This window comes from Sminthopsis crassicaudata, chromosome 3 (assembly GCF_048593235.1).
Source record: "Sminthopsis crassicaudata isolate SCR6 chromosome 3, ASM4859323v1, whole genome shotgun sequence".
NCBI classification, from domain to species: domain Eukaryota; kingdom Metazoa; phylum Chordata; class Mammalia; order Dasyuromorphia; family Dasyuridae; genus Sminthopsis; species Sminthopsis crassicaudata.
In genome coordinates, this window is record NC_133619.1 from 50,948,321 (window position 1) to 50,963,183 (window position 14,863).

The 14,863-nt window shown below is 37.1% G+C and overlaps 1 protein-coding gene across 2 annotated transcripts; it reads right to left on the reverse strand.

Moving 5' to 3' along the window:
* Positions 1-1,956: 1,956 nt before the first annotated feature.
* On the reverse strand, positions 1,957-10,626 carry RNF7 (ring finger protein 7). Of its 2 annotated transcripts, none has more exons than XM_074298474.1 (3): positions 10,250-10,626; positions 5,015-5,062; positions 1,957-2,965 (listed from the first exon to the last, which is right to left on the reverse strand). In XM_074298474.1, exons 1-3 carry the CDS (start codon positions 10,415-10,417, stop codon positions 2,909-2,911), a joined length of 273 nt encoding a protein of 90 aa, XP_074154575.1. In that variant the 5' UTR covers positions 10,418-10,626; the 3' UTR covers positions 1,957-2,908. The 2 variants fall into 2 exon arrangements, with proteins under 2 accessions (XP_074154575.1, XP_074154574.1); XM_074298473.1 differs by having other exon boundaries at positions 10,243-10,614.
* Between the last annotated feature and the right edge of the window lie 4,237 nt (positions 10,627-14,863).

Genomic DNA, 14,863 nt, shown 5'->3' on the forward strand with positions numbered 1-14,863 from the left:
CAGTTATTTTTTTTAAACTTTCATTTTAGAAGGCACAGAACATAATTTTTAATGCCTAGGGACCACCCAAACAACTTTAAATAACACATCAAAAGCACTTGAATATTTCTTACATAGTTCACTTTCTTACAGTTTTATATCCTTAGACTTAGTAATAGAACACATTTTAACACTTTTTTCTCAGTCATATAACTTATATTAGGGTCCAATTAAGCTAATACAAAAACTTTGTACTTTATATTTTTCAATTTTTAGAGTATCAAACAGAATGGAAATTTTCAAGTCAATGGTAATTACACGCACATAAAAATAAGTTAGCTTTTACTGAATATATTCAAGTGACAAAATAAACCTAAGTGCTCTAGACCAAATGAACAAAATGGAGTTAATATATCTTCAAAGAGCTTAATTTAAACCAAGAAAGACTAGATTACCCACTGGCTTTGAGAGTTATATGTTATGATAGTAACTTCAAAATAAGAATTACTTCATGAAGACATTAAAAATTATTACTGTAAAACCAATCTTCAATAGAAAATTTTAGATTTTATTAGTTACATGGATACACTAAGTTACAGAGCTTCACTATTTGATGAGATAATTAAATTTTTTTCAATGTAAAGATGCATATAAAGTTTTAAAAACTAAAGACTTAAAATCATTGCCAATAAATATATGTATAATAAAAGTTATTATTTTAGCATTATTTTGGTCAAATGGGAGAAAAACCATTCACTTTTACTTTTGTGTGAGAATCTAACAGTAACTATCATACTCTGCTCTTTTTGATCCAGCAATATGCACTCCACTTTCAGATGACTATGCAGATTGGCTGATATCATTGCAGGATGAGTATGATCAGTCTTGCTTTGTCTGATTTCCTCCTCCTTTCCTACTCTCAGATACTCATATATAAATGGTGCATTGTTAGGTGGTGGGACTGCAACATCATTTGCTATAGGATTGCCAAAGGAGCAGTTAATCAGCCAATTACCATTCTCCTCCACATTTCATCTACATACTGTCACTCCTTTGACTAAAATAACTTAAAAATTCTCACTATTTTCTCCTTCATTTTAAGGTCAAATACTAAGATCACATTTTAAGGACATTTACCCCTTTAGAAAAAAATCTGCAAAACCTGCTGTAAGTTTATTGTAGAGTGATTTAAAACTCCCAAACTATTAAATTTCCAAAGGAGAAGAATGCAGCATTTTGAATTGGAAGGAACCTTAAAAAGTTAATCCATACCCAAACCCTCGATTTGCAGAGATGAAAAACTCATCTGGCATAAAGGAAATACATAAAGTAGCAGAGCCAGGATACAAACACAGGCTTTCTGCTTCTATTCTAGGCCTTTTCTGTTATACTGTGATGCTTGAATGCACGTGTGTATTAGATTGGGTCATAAGAATAACGGAAAGCAACTCTACAATAAAGCAGCCAGTTTACAGAGAAACCTAATAAACTCATGATAGATAAAATAAAGTCAATACATAAAAAAAAACAAACCAACCCATAGTACTTAATTATTCAAAATTTTATTACTCATAATCCTTTATGTTTTCTTTCTACTCCTTTTTGGATTGTTGAAATGAAGCATAAGACTACTGACTTCTGAAACAGAGAAGTAAATGGTTTTCTTCTTTGAAATTTTAAGGTAAATCTCTCTCTCCTCACATTTACTCACAATCAATTTGCATTTTGCTACTTAGACAAAAGACATTAAATTAATGCTGACTACTCTGAAATTAATTGCCACACATCCCAAATTTCTCTAGGCTGTCCACCAAGTTCAAAAAAATTTTTCCCCCAAACATAAACAAATTTAGGTTAAAATATAGGCAATAACTACTTTAATGCTAGCAAATAATATATTTCAAAATTTTAATCTCAGTTAAAATAATGACCATATGCATAGTTTTCTAAAAAGAAATATAAACATTCACAAAAGAATTAGATTACTTTAATATTTATTATGTCACAGTTCAAGTAATTAAACAATGTAATAGACTCCTTAATCATTTATCAAATAGTGTTATATGATTGTAATTTTCTCATTAAAAATCTAAGTAAATTAAACATCTTCTTGTAGATATTCAATATAAATCACCATTAAAGCAATATAACATGTCAAAAATTAAAGTGTGATCTAGAAATACTTGTGTCCATAACTTACTGACTTTATAGAATTCTGGATATAGATTTTACTTAAGAATCAAACATACAACCTTCTAAGATGATCAAGATTCAATTTCTCATAAAGAGAGAAATATAGTTTGGTTGCCTGGCCATAAAATTTTTGTCTTGTTTTTAACAAAAACTTGAAAAGAAGCCCAAATCCTAGCAAACTGAAATAATATTGCATAAATTATTTATTTTCAGGGGAAAAAATACCATTAGCACCAAACCATAACTTTATAAGGATTAGACTTGAATGGTCTTTCATTCATGTCAATAACTTTAAATGATTAACTATAAACATGCAAAACTCTCTTGTCTCAATGGAACTGACTCTCCTGATTCCCCTTTATCCTAGACTTTAATTAGATTAGGAAAGTCATTCACATTGAAGCTATTTTCCTAACATGGCATTTCTAAGCAATTTTCTATAATTCACATCAAAGAAAGCAAAAAAAAAAAAAAAAAAAGTCACTATAACACACTGTTCTTACTTGTAGAGAAGCTCTAAAAAGAAAGGGGATTAAATGCCGCACCCTAACTTCACCGACTGTCCAGCTCAATGCTTTTACCAAGACAAGACAAGTGGAGCGTCGCCATCTTTGGAGGGCTCCACCCAGTAAGTGATATCTCCAGACCTTGGCACTCAATGATGCCTGGGGCTTTCATTTGCCTATTCTCTGGACCACCCAATCCTGTTGGCACAAGGGGCAGCGATTGTTCTGTTTCACCCACAAGGACATGCAGCAGTTATGGAAGGAATGGTTACACTCTCCCCAGACCACTGAAAGAAAAACAAAAACAAACAATATAATTTTCAACTTAAATTATTGAATTCAAAATTAAAGCCATGTTATCTAGTCACTGATTATTATTCAATTTACTGTTATCTAAAAAGGAAATAAGCCATTTCATAATTTCCCTCTTAAAATGTTATGAAAAATGTCAACAGCATAGCTGTTGAATACCATAGTTAGATGACTATGCCCCAAATGTGCTAAATATATGTAGGCAGATAATGTTTTAAAAATGATACAGGCTATATTTGAGTGTCAAAATTAGTCAACATATAGCAATATTATATTAATTAATGCAAAATTTCAATTATATGGCTTACTAATAAATATTTTCAGCTTCTAGAAATGATAATCATCAAAATTTCTTAAAAAGTAAGTTTCTACATATATATTGAAAAACATTCTAAGAGCTAGCCCTATTGCAACAGGATGACTTACAGATTTTTTTCAAGGAAAAAATAAATTTTAAATATAATTTTTCTATAAATATGTAATTGTCCAGATGCTCTGATCTCTTAAAAAGGCAATGTTATTAAAACATTAGTTTCCCTAACTATCCTAAGATCCTTCCAATTATTCTTTGATTTTAGAAATATTTTAAGTTATATTTTGTTGCCATGACTCCTAATTAATTTGATTATATACATATATAAATATAAAATTTTAGTCCTTTCTTTTCTTAGCATTATGTCTAATACTGAAAGATGATCCTATTAACCTACTATCTGTAGAGCATGCAGAGTGCTCTTTCCATTAGTTTTATACTATGCCAGTCATCCAAATTCTCAGTCACTTTTTAGGTATCAAAACAGCATTTTAAAAGTCAAAATATATTGAATATTTGTAACATGCAGAGTATATTGCCAGGTTCTAAGTCTCTTGAGATGGTTTCAGCATTGGTTTATTTATCTAAATTTTTTTTTTTTAGGGGAAAGTATATTATAGGTATGGTTCCTTCACTACAGAAGGATAAAAGAAAGAAGGTTGAAGAGATTGGAGATCAAGTAGTGAGGGCTTCCAGGAGGAAGCTACAATTTAAAGGACAAAAGGAATGCAAAACAGGCAGGGAGGATATTCATTCAACAAACTTTAAGAGCTAAGCAAACATGATGGGAATAAGGAGCAGCAAATCAAAGGCATTTTAAATTTTAAACAAGATAGGAAAGTAGTTCTGGGAACAGTAAATAAGCAGCTCAATCTGGCTGGGGGCACCTGGTGTATAATAGGAATAAGGCTGGAAAAGTAAGGTGTTTCCAGACCATGTCAGCCTGGAGTTAAACAAAGCAAAGAATAAAAGGGAAAGAATCCCTGGAATTAAATGGAGAGAACCAAGAAAGAACAGAAGAATGGTTTCTTTTAGAGCCAAAATTAAGAGTGGAGGTGGGAGAAATGATACCAAGGATACCAATAACAAATGACTTACAGGAAAGTAACCCTTTGTTTCCTCAATATTTTAAAATATTTTGCAAGATAAATGTGCTAAAAGAGTATTTTTAAAGCTGGAGCAATATAATGTTTAAAAATACTTAAATATTTAGGTAAGATGTTTGTGTTAACATCTCATCACTCAATATTTACAGTTATTCCATAAAGAATAGAGTATTATCTCCAAATTATGATCAAATGTTTTATATATGCACAAATACTACTAAAACAGAAAAGGGATCAAATAATAATAAAACCATAAAATATTCCTAAAAAACCTAATCAAAAAAGTTAACTCCAAATTCTACTATAAAGTTAGATGATATTTTAATAATTCTCTCTTTAATAACTTTATTGATGAAAGACATAACTAGTTCCAATTTATTCTAAAATGTCAGCAATTTCCATTTCTAATATAGTAATTCTTTGAGGTTATAAGAAGATTGTTGCAGATTACAGTAAGTACTTTTTAAATACATTTTTTTTTACATTAATAAACACTGCTTTAGTGTGGACTGGTGTATACTGATAAATTTCATCTTAAAATTGCAAATATCCCCTCTGAGAAAATAACCTTCAGTTGAAAAACTAAGAACAAAATTACAACATACCAACACAATCTTCTTGTTTGTTTTCAGCTTGACATCTAAGACAGGCATCTAAAAGCAAAACAAACAACAATTCTCAATCTGATGCTCAGAATGCAATTTTAAAAACTTTTATACTTCAAAGACAAATAAAAGCCCTACAGCTTAATAAAGAAGATAAAAACCTTCAATACTCGATTTTCATCCAGATGTAAACGTTTTAAGATGAATATTTAAAGCAAAAAGCACGATACTTATTAGTTATTACCAGAAGCAGTTTCAGAAAGCATACAAAATACTCTACCCCACCCCCATCTTACATTTTTACAACAAACTCAAAAGACTGAGCATGTACACACACACACACACACACACACACACACACACACACACACACACACACTCCCCCTCTCCCTCTCCCTCTCCTGTCTATCCCATGGGCAAAGTATATCAAAAATATTTCAAGTTAAAGTCCAAATAACTTCTATGTGAACAATGAGATATAAGAGCACACCCATTAACACCAACATAAAGAGTAATTTATTTTTGAAACATAATCCTTTTAAAGAAATCATTCACAATCTGTTCACTCTTCTCCAAAACTCTCCCATTTTTCCAAAGCATACTTGCTTGAATTATTCATTCTTTAATTTAAGTTTCCCTTATTTTTAGTTACTTCCTAGTTTTTCCCATATGGTGATTCAGAACACATTTAAAATGAACTTTTTGAATATTTCCAGCCTTCACTTACTATTTCATTCATAAATATCTGGATTTTTCTTTCTTAAAAAAAAAAAAAAATTCTCACTAGAAAGATGTGGCAGCAGAGAAGTAGGACTGAAAGGGTTATTAGAGATTTTTCTAATTGAATTCTACTGAGGTCCAGCGACATTCCAAGGTCAAAAAGGTAGTAATCCTCTGACTCCGTATTTCACACTTCCTGTTGGACTATGCCATGGAATGGTCTTTCCAAGCCTTATCTATTTGAAAAGTAAGTATTCACCTAATTGAATAAACTTGTAAAAACTGCAGTTATTCTTCAATGGAAAACCTTGGGAACAGGAAAGTAAAGAGTTAAGCACATTCTGGGTACCTCAGAAAAGATTAGCTCCCTGGCTGCTGGGAAGATTCCTGGTTAGACTCATTTAAGATGGGAACTTAAGAGCTTCCACTCACTATCACAGAAAGATTAGGTTCCCTCAGAGAAATAGCTGTTAATAATAATTACTGTTTTGGTAATAATCATAATTACCAGCATTTACATAGAGCTTTAAGGACTGAAAAGTGCTGCACAAATATTATGTTATTTCCCCCTCACAACGGAGGGAAGGGGTATGTGTGACATTATCCCCCCTTGCCCACACAACTTGGGAGGCTGCATTGGAACTCCGGTCTTCCTGACTCCGGGTCCAGCTCTCTACCCACTGGACTTTCTAGCTGCCTCTCTTAAAAACGATTCACAAGAGGGTCACCAGGAGGAAGAAGCACTGGACTGGGCGCTAGCAAACCCAGGCTTCAAAGAGCAGTGATGTGGCCATTCTCTGGGCTCCAGTGTCCCATCTGGACTGGGGGAGGGGAAGGGAGAAGAATAGTGCCCCAAGGCTCTGGCCTCTCTTAGGGCCTTAGAGCCCAGATATCTTCTGCACTGCCTGGCACACAGGCAGGGAAACAGCAAGTGCCTCCTCATATCTCCTGACTTTAATATGCCTGAAGGAAAAGCTTCTATAACTTCAGAAATCAAGAAAATAGTCTCTAAATCTGTTTTTGAATCAGAACTTTGTCGGTGATCAAGGAGTTTCCTTACCTAGGTTCACACCTAAGAACATCTATCATTTACACAGTATTTATATTTCAGAGCACTTTATATTTCATTTAATTCTCACTACAATTTGGTGAAGTAGGAGTTATTATTACGATGGTTCTATCCCCATTTTACAAGTAACTTGCCCAGGAGTCAATCCTGAGACCCAGGTTCAGACTACCATGCCACCTAGTTGATTCATTTTTATTGTTCCTCTGTGTTTTGACTTTTTAAAAAGTCACTGTGAAATAAGAGCCTGGAAAAGTCCATTAAATGTAAGAGACATGTACACACCTAAATTTTAAATGGGAGCTTACATTTGTTGCAATATAGAAATGGGCCCTTTCTTTCTCCATTATTTTGAATATAGCTACCATAAAATTAGATGTGATTTTTTTTGTGAAGCGAAAAGACAGAAGCAGTAGAAAACATCTTTTAATGCTAAAAGTGAAAAACAAATTTTCTGTAAAAACAGATATACTATCATTCACATTTTTCCCCTTCTCAATGCTTTTAATAGTTGTTCAATAAAGAATGACACTCCATAGATTTTTCTCTCTCAAGACAGACTTTGCTGAATTAAGACCACTCACCATGTTTTTATTTCTTTTGGAGAGAAAAGCAAATTTAAAATATTGACCCTATTCTAGGTAGGCAAGAAATCCAGGCCCCATAAACTTTAAAAAAGAGATGAAACAAATTAACTCCCTATCCTTCCTCAGCCTACTTCGGGCTTCAGCATGAAGAAAGTAGGAACAAGGAGGTAGAGTGATTGGCACCTCTAGGGTCACACAGCTGGTGTTCTAACATGGTTGGATAGTCTCTTACTTTGGAGATACCCTCTAGCCAATGGCCCCTCTGACTGTAGTACATACATACATCCTATTCTCAATCGAGCGCCCCTCCCCCTGTATCCTCTCCTAAAAGTATTCTGGGAAGCACTCCCTGACTGGTTTGAGCACCTCCTGGTCCTCCACTAGCATAGACAGCAGGCTTTTTATCTCCTCCCTCTCCTCCTCCTTTGGCAACAGAGTCAACCTCATTAGTAGCAGACCAGGAGATGGACTCAGAGCAAGACTCTTAAAAGAAATTACTGATGACTGATGAATCAATTTCAAATGTTCAAGAGCTAGGGCCCAATCTAGTTAATGTATATTTTATTCAAATGAGTGATGCATTCTATATGATATGAACCTGAACAAAACCTTAAGGCCATAAACATCTGGACTCTGCTCCCAAAAACTTGCTTTAGATCCAGTATCAAAACTCGGAATGAGATCTAATATTTGACAAAAGCACAAAACCTTAATTTTACCTTTTTACTAAAAAATCTCCCTGGGTTTCCATGATGTTCGTACACACCTTAAGTAGAAAATTATTTGCTTATACTTATAATATTATTGCCATTCCCTTAGTCTGTAGTAATTATGTTTATTAATTAGTAATTCAGGACAGACATGGTTTATTTAAAAAAATTAACCTTTCAATACTGTTACTTCATTGACTATATTCACTTGATTTTACCAGCCCATAAGTAAAAGGTTTGTAGTATACATTCCAGAATACTTCTAGACTAAAAAACCTAATTGCTCTAAATCTCTATCATCAATGTGGCAAGCACAGAATTAGTCATTTGAACTGTTGTATCCACTTGGCTTTCAAATATTTGTTTTATATCATTTGCCACCTAGAAGTTTCTATATTTTTATTTAGTGTTTGAAGTAATTGTCTAGGTAAAAAACAGAAAATGACTCTCTGAACCTTCCAAATGCAGAATGAAAGTTGAAAATGTTTCCACTTTTAAACAAAAAGTAACCTTGGGAAGGAACTATGCTTTCATTTCAAAGTCATGCTACAAATGAAAAGAAACTTTTAACCACACACTGAGATTGAGATGTTCGTTTTAAAAAACCAGAACTTTTGCTCATTCATGGCAAGTTCTTTTACAGCTCTATGTAAGAAAAATAACACTAGAAATCTTTTAAAAAGTAAACTAACAAGGTTTTTTCCCTCAACTAAAAAAAAGGAACCTAAATGAAAAATTTAGACTGCATTTCTCCTGAACGAGGGAAAATTAAACTATAGACCGAACATGAAAAGAATAGACATTAAGTTTTAATGAAATTCTACAAAATAAAAAAATAAGCAATTCAACATATCTCCATTTTGAATTACAGTACTACAAATTTTTCTTGAAATGAAGGAATAAAAAAGATACAGAATACTGAAGATCGTCAAATATGCTTAACAATCTCATTCCTTTGATACCCCTTCCAAAACACCTCTAAAGCTCTTATTTTAGTTCCCAAAGTATAAAAAGCTTAATTTTTTTTAACACGAATTTTTCTTTGACTCAAAAAAAAATTAAGATATCAAGAAATTTATTCTTTAATGTTCCATTCTTTATCATATTTTGTAATTAATTAATACTCTTCCTGGGAGATTTGAGAGCAAATGACTTCACCTGTCTGGATCTATTTTCTGATCTATAAAAAGGAAAACTAGATCTTCTTTCTCCTTCCATTTCTAGATCCTAAGAGACAAACGACGTCTGAAAAGACAAATTTGTCTGTGCAAACTCTATTAAAATGCTTCATTTATGGTTTCTTTATTCTAAAATAGTCATTCAAATTTAAAAAATCAGTTTTTAGTAAAAGCAAAAATTAGACTTCATTTAATCTACTTTGTCAAGCCAGTCTGTCTCCTGACGAGAAAGATCCTGAATGAACCCAGAGGGGCTGAAATTGATCAAGGCCCAGAGTCCTCACGTCCCCACGTGCGTTTTGGGCCCCCCCCCTCTGATCTCCATGCGGGTGCCCCCTCCTCCTACGAGGACTGAGTGAACAAGGCCCCCCGAGTCTTTGGGAATATCTGGGGTTACAGCCGACGGAGGGCCGAGAACGGGAGGGGCGCCTCCCGCGCTTCGCACCCGAACGGGCACGTTTATGATTCAGCACGCTGAGTCACGTGTGCATGCGTGCATGTAGATTTCATGCGGGCGTGTACGCACACCCCGCAAAGCTGCTTGGTGACGATTGCCACGGAAGGGGCCGAATAGGGGCGCGGGCACGGGGTTTCTCAGCACCCCGCGGGGGGAGCCTTGGAGGCAGCCCCTGGGATGGAGACCATCCTCAGTTTCCTCGATTGTCACACCCGGGCAGTCCAGGTTCCACAGGGGATCCCGCTCGGTAGAACCGGAGATCCCCTTTCCCCCCGCGAGTTCGTCCCCCATCTCCGTGGTTAGAGGGCCTGGGCCGCCTCCGGATGGGCGGGCCTGTGGACACACGTGGGTTTGAGCTCGCGCGTGCTTATTACACTGGGGCCCTGAAGCGGGCCGGACCCCGCTGAGAAGTGCGTGACTGGGGGAGAAGGGGAGGGCCCGCACCGCGTGCGGGCCGGGTCAGGCCGCGGAGGCCGCGCGGCAGCCCCGGGCTCGCGTGGCAGCGCTTACCCATCACCTGGACCCGGCAGATGGCGCACGTGTCGCACTCCACGTCCCAGCTCCACATAGCCACAGCGTTCCATTTCTTAAGAGAGAACATCTTGTCGCCAGCGGCCTTGGAGCCCGAACTGCCCGAGTGCGAGGCCGGCGCGCCGGGTTCTTCTCCGTCCTCCACGTCGGCCATGGCGGCACGGGCGGGCCCGGCCGGCCGGCGGGGGAGAGGCTTGGGGCGAGCGCGGCGGGGAGCTATGGCGGCGGGGCCGAGCTTCCTCGGGAGAGGCTGCAGCTCCCTCCAGAGGCGGCCCCGGGGAAGAGCGGGCCGACCGTTAGCTACCGAACCCGCCGCAGACGCCACCGCCTATGTCGCCTGCGCTGCCCGTGGACGCCTGCGTCACCCGGGATTGGAGGGATCAGCGTGACATCACCGGGGCGAGCCGGATAAGCCCCGCCTCTTTGCCGGCCGGCTCTGCACATGCGTATGCGCCCGTACTTTCCTACGAGATCTTCGCCAGTGATACCGTCTGCGGGGCATTGAAGTCCGGGGTGGGCAGGGCGCCAAGCTGAAACCTCGGCCTTAAGAGAAGCCCCCTCGTCCCTTGTTGTCAGACCTCCCTCGGGCTAGGCACCGTGCTAGGGACTAGCGATCAGAATACACCATCGGCACGTGGGGTGAACCAGCACGAGTAAGAATCCCCACAGCGATGGAAGAGCTGAATTCAAATTCTGCCGCCAACATTCGCCAATCGCGTGACGCCACTGACAGCCGCGATTTCCTCTTCTGTAAAATGGGCATCCTACCAGCCCTTCCCAGCTTCCAGAGCTGTTGTGAGGATCCAATGAGATCGTGTTTGTACTATGCTTGGCACTTAGTAGGTGCTTAATAAATGCATTTTCTTCCTCTGGCTCAATTTCCTCCACCGTAAAATAGGGATAATAAAAATATCTGCTTCCTAGAGTCATTGTGAGGATCAAATTAAATAATTTAAATAAAATAATATTTGTTAATGGATTAGAACAGTACCTGATACTAGTTGCAGGCTTTTTTATTATTTATTTTTTAATTATTTTTTAAAATTTAATTAATTTATTTAAATTATTATTCAATTAAAATTATTTTAAAAATATTTTATTATTTATTAGATGCTTAATAAATGCAGTCTCTGTTTCCTCAACTGTAAAACGAGGATAAGAAAAGCATCTTCCTCCCAGAGTTACGGTAGGATTCAAATTAAATAGTTAAAAGAATAATAATTGTTTTTTAAAAATAATAGCTTTTTATTTTCAAAATACCTGCAATAATTTTCAACATTCACCCTTGTAAAACTTTTTGTTCCAAATTATTCTTTCTTCTCCACCCCCTCCCCTAGACAGCAAGTAATCCAATATATATTAAATAAGTTGCAATTCTTCTATATGTAATACTTGTGAATGGATTAGAATAGTGCCTGACAGTAGGTGCTTAATAAATGCAGCCTCAGTTTCTTCATCTGTGAAGTGGGAAGACAGTACCCATGATACAAGATGATGGTAAGAATACAGTGAGATAAAGCACTTTTTAAACCACAAAAATGCTGTATAAATAACAGCTATTATTCTTTTCTCCTCCCTACGCTGTCTCAGTGACCTTTTGCCATCTCTCTGGCAGGCTTGTTTGCCTACTCCATGGCAGCCCTCTGCCTGTTACTATTTTCTTAAGTCAGCAGTGGGCAAGGGGTGTGGGGGGGAGGGGAAAGGAACATTCCTCACAAGGCTCTATGAGTGTAAATATCCTTTATACCTAATTATTGGGTACCTGTAAATGCCAGAGCGCTGAGACAGCAGGAAAAATGAGGATCACAGCGGGATTACTTAGAGAATTTTGCGTCTAACCAGACTTGGCTAAAAAAGGTGGTTGGTTATAAATAAGCAATATGAAAAGGGAAGGAATCATAGATGGGTTAAAAGAAAGGCTCCTCCAGGCAGAAGGAATGGCGCATAGTACAATGGTTGGGAGGTCAGAGAAATATTCCTGGAAACATTAAATTTCTGGAGTGGAAACAGAAGAGTTAAGGTAATTAAGGTGAAGGAAGAATTCGCGGATTGGTTGGGGACTATGATGGAGTGAATTGAGTATAAAGAAGAATTGGAAGAAAAAATGAGTTATTCAGGATCAGGAGTTTAAGGGAAGGGACAAAAAGTTCAGAATTAGGGAACTAAAAATACAGATTGGGAAATCATAGTCGAACATAACATATTTGTGGCTGTATGTTAAAAAGTGAGTCAATAAATATTTACTAAGTATTCAAAAACAAGCCCAGCCCTCACTATATTTGGAACTCATTCACATAACCAGTATTTGTGGGCAGTAAGTGTATTCATAGCACAGTGGGAGGCACTAAGGGGAAACTATGTGGCACAAGGACCGTATGGATAAGAGGAACATTGTGCAGTGTCCACCTCCTCGTGTTTGCTTCAATGTCTGGGACTAGACAGGCTACGGAGTCATGATCGGATGATGGGGGCAAAGATCCCTTCCGTCCACTTTCCGTCCTCCTGACCAGATCAGCAATCCTTGGCACCATCCCTTCACCCCAGAAGGAAGAATGAACCAGCAGGGAGCCAAAGCAGGCTCAACCAGGATAACGGGAAATGGGGTAAACCAAGACCTTGCCCTTCACTGGTCCTGTGAATTATGGGGACTCTAGAAGGCTGACTTAGCAATCGGTGGTACTTTTAAGTCAGAAAAACTATGACTATAGGTTTGGGGATACGGTCACCTCTATGTAAGAAAATAACTTTCTACATCTACTGGTCAGAATATTTTCATTATTTTTAGGAAGCCAAATTGATGCTGAAGTTTTTTGGGTTAAAGGTATCCCTAAAGTGGTTCCTGAATACTTGTCAAAACATTCTGGTTCTACCCTCTGATCCAGCAACATCACTAGGTCTGTATCTAAGAGATCAAAGATAAAGGAAAGAGATCTATAGATGTATAAAAATATTAACAGCAGCTTTTTTTTTTTTTGGCGATGATAAAGAATTGAAAATTGAAGGGATGCTTAGCAGTTGAGGAAATGGATGAGCAAGTTGTGACATATGGTTGTGATAGAATTCTATTGTACTTTAAGAAATGACAAGGAGGTAGATCAAAACCCTATGACCTAGTAACATCACTGCTAGGTCTGTATCCCAAGGAGATCAAAGAAAAAAGGAAAAAAGACCTATATATGTACAAAAATGTTCTAGCAACTCTTTCTGAGGTTGCAACGATTGGAAATTGAGAAGATGCTCATTGGTTCAGGAAATGGAAGAGCAAGTTATGATATCTGCTTGTAATGGAATTTTATTATACTATAAGAAATGACAAAGGGGGTCAGAAAAAACATTTTAAGACCCATATGAACTGATGCAAAGTAAACTGAAAAGAACTGGAGGTCATTGTGCACAATAGAAATATTGAAATGGTGACCAGTTGGCTACTTTAACCTATACAGTGTTCCAAGATAATTCCAAAGGATTCATGATGAAAACAAATTATTCATATACAGAGAGAGAATTGATGAACTCTGCAAATTGAAGTATAGTTTTTTCACTTTATATTTTTTGCTTTTTTGTAATATGGCTGATATGGAAATATGTCTTGCATGATTTCACATGTACAATTGATATATTGTTTGCCTTCTCAGTGGGTGGGAAAGGGCAGGAGGGAGGGAGGGAATCTGGAACTCAAAATTTAAAAAGAAAGGAATGTGAAAAAAATAATAAAATTTTTAAAAAAAGAAATAAAAACACTCTGGCTCATGCCATCCCCAGGGGAACCCTGGGAACATCAGACTGTCACATTTTGCTCTCCCTCAGTCCATCTGCAGGCACTCAAAGGCTTATAAGACATTGAATATAGAACAAGCTTTGTTGTACTTAGTCAAAAAATAAACCCTTCAACTGTCAGGAAAACTAGTCCTCTATCTGAGGAATAACACATAATCCTTCTTTTCTGGTGATGAATCTCACCCTTCCTTTTACTTATACAGTCCATTTGATTCACAGTACCAGAAAAGGGGTAAGTTCTGTGCTTTGTGCTTGTAGTTTCCTAATGCAATGATCTCTATTATCAGCCAGGGCAAAAATAGGGTTTATAATATGGTTGCCATTTCAGTGTCTCGGGGGTTGGCTTTTCAGGGCATATAGTTCCTTTTAGAAGCTACATGAATCTTGACTTTTTCCCCCGCAAGTCATATGTTCCTTCATTGCCTTTTTCGAATTTATTTTGCAAAATCCTCATGAATGGAGGAAAAGAAGCTTACCAAGCAAAAGCAGAAGGTTCATTGAAAATGCACTACATTATCCTCCCAGTTCTGAAACTTAATCTCAGTGTGCCATCTACTCCCTAATGCAAGAGTACATTTTAACATCTACCTAGGCACTGAAAAGAGTGATACTAGAAATTTTTCTTTAATGTCAATATTTTTATTCATTTCTAATGAATACCTTATCATACTTTCTAAAGGGATCTTTGCAAACTTCCTTTCACATCTGGACTCTAAATATATCTCACCCCCTCTCAGCAAATGACCTTACTTCCTATTTTATTGAGAAAAATGTGATCATCAGCAGGACTTCTTAAACTTTTTCCATTCATGACCTCTTTTTG

Coding starts and splice junctions, on each gene's coding strand:
- RNF7 (XM_074298473.1), bottom strand. CDS start 10,417: ATGGCCGACGTGGAGGACGGAGAAGAACCCGGCGCGCCGGCCTCGCAC. Junction 5,063..10,242: donor CTGCCGGGTCCAGGTGATGG/GTAAGCGCTGCC, acceptor TTTTGCTTTTAG/ATGCCTGTCTTAGATGTCAA. Junction 2,966..5,014: donor CAAACAAGAAGATTGTGTTG/GTATGTTGTAAT, acceptor TTTTTCTTTCAG/TGGTCTGGGGAGAGTGTAAC.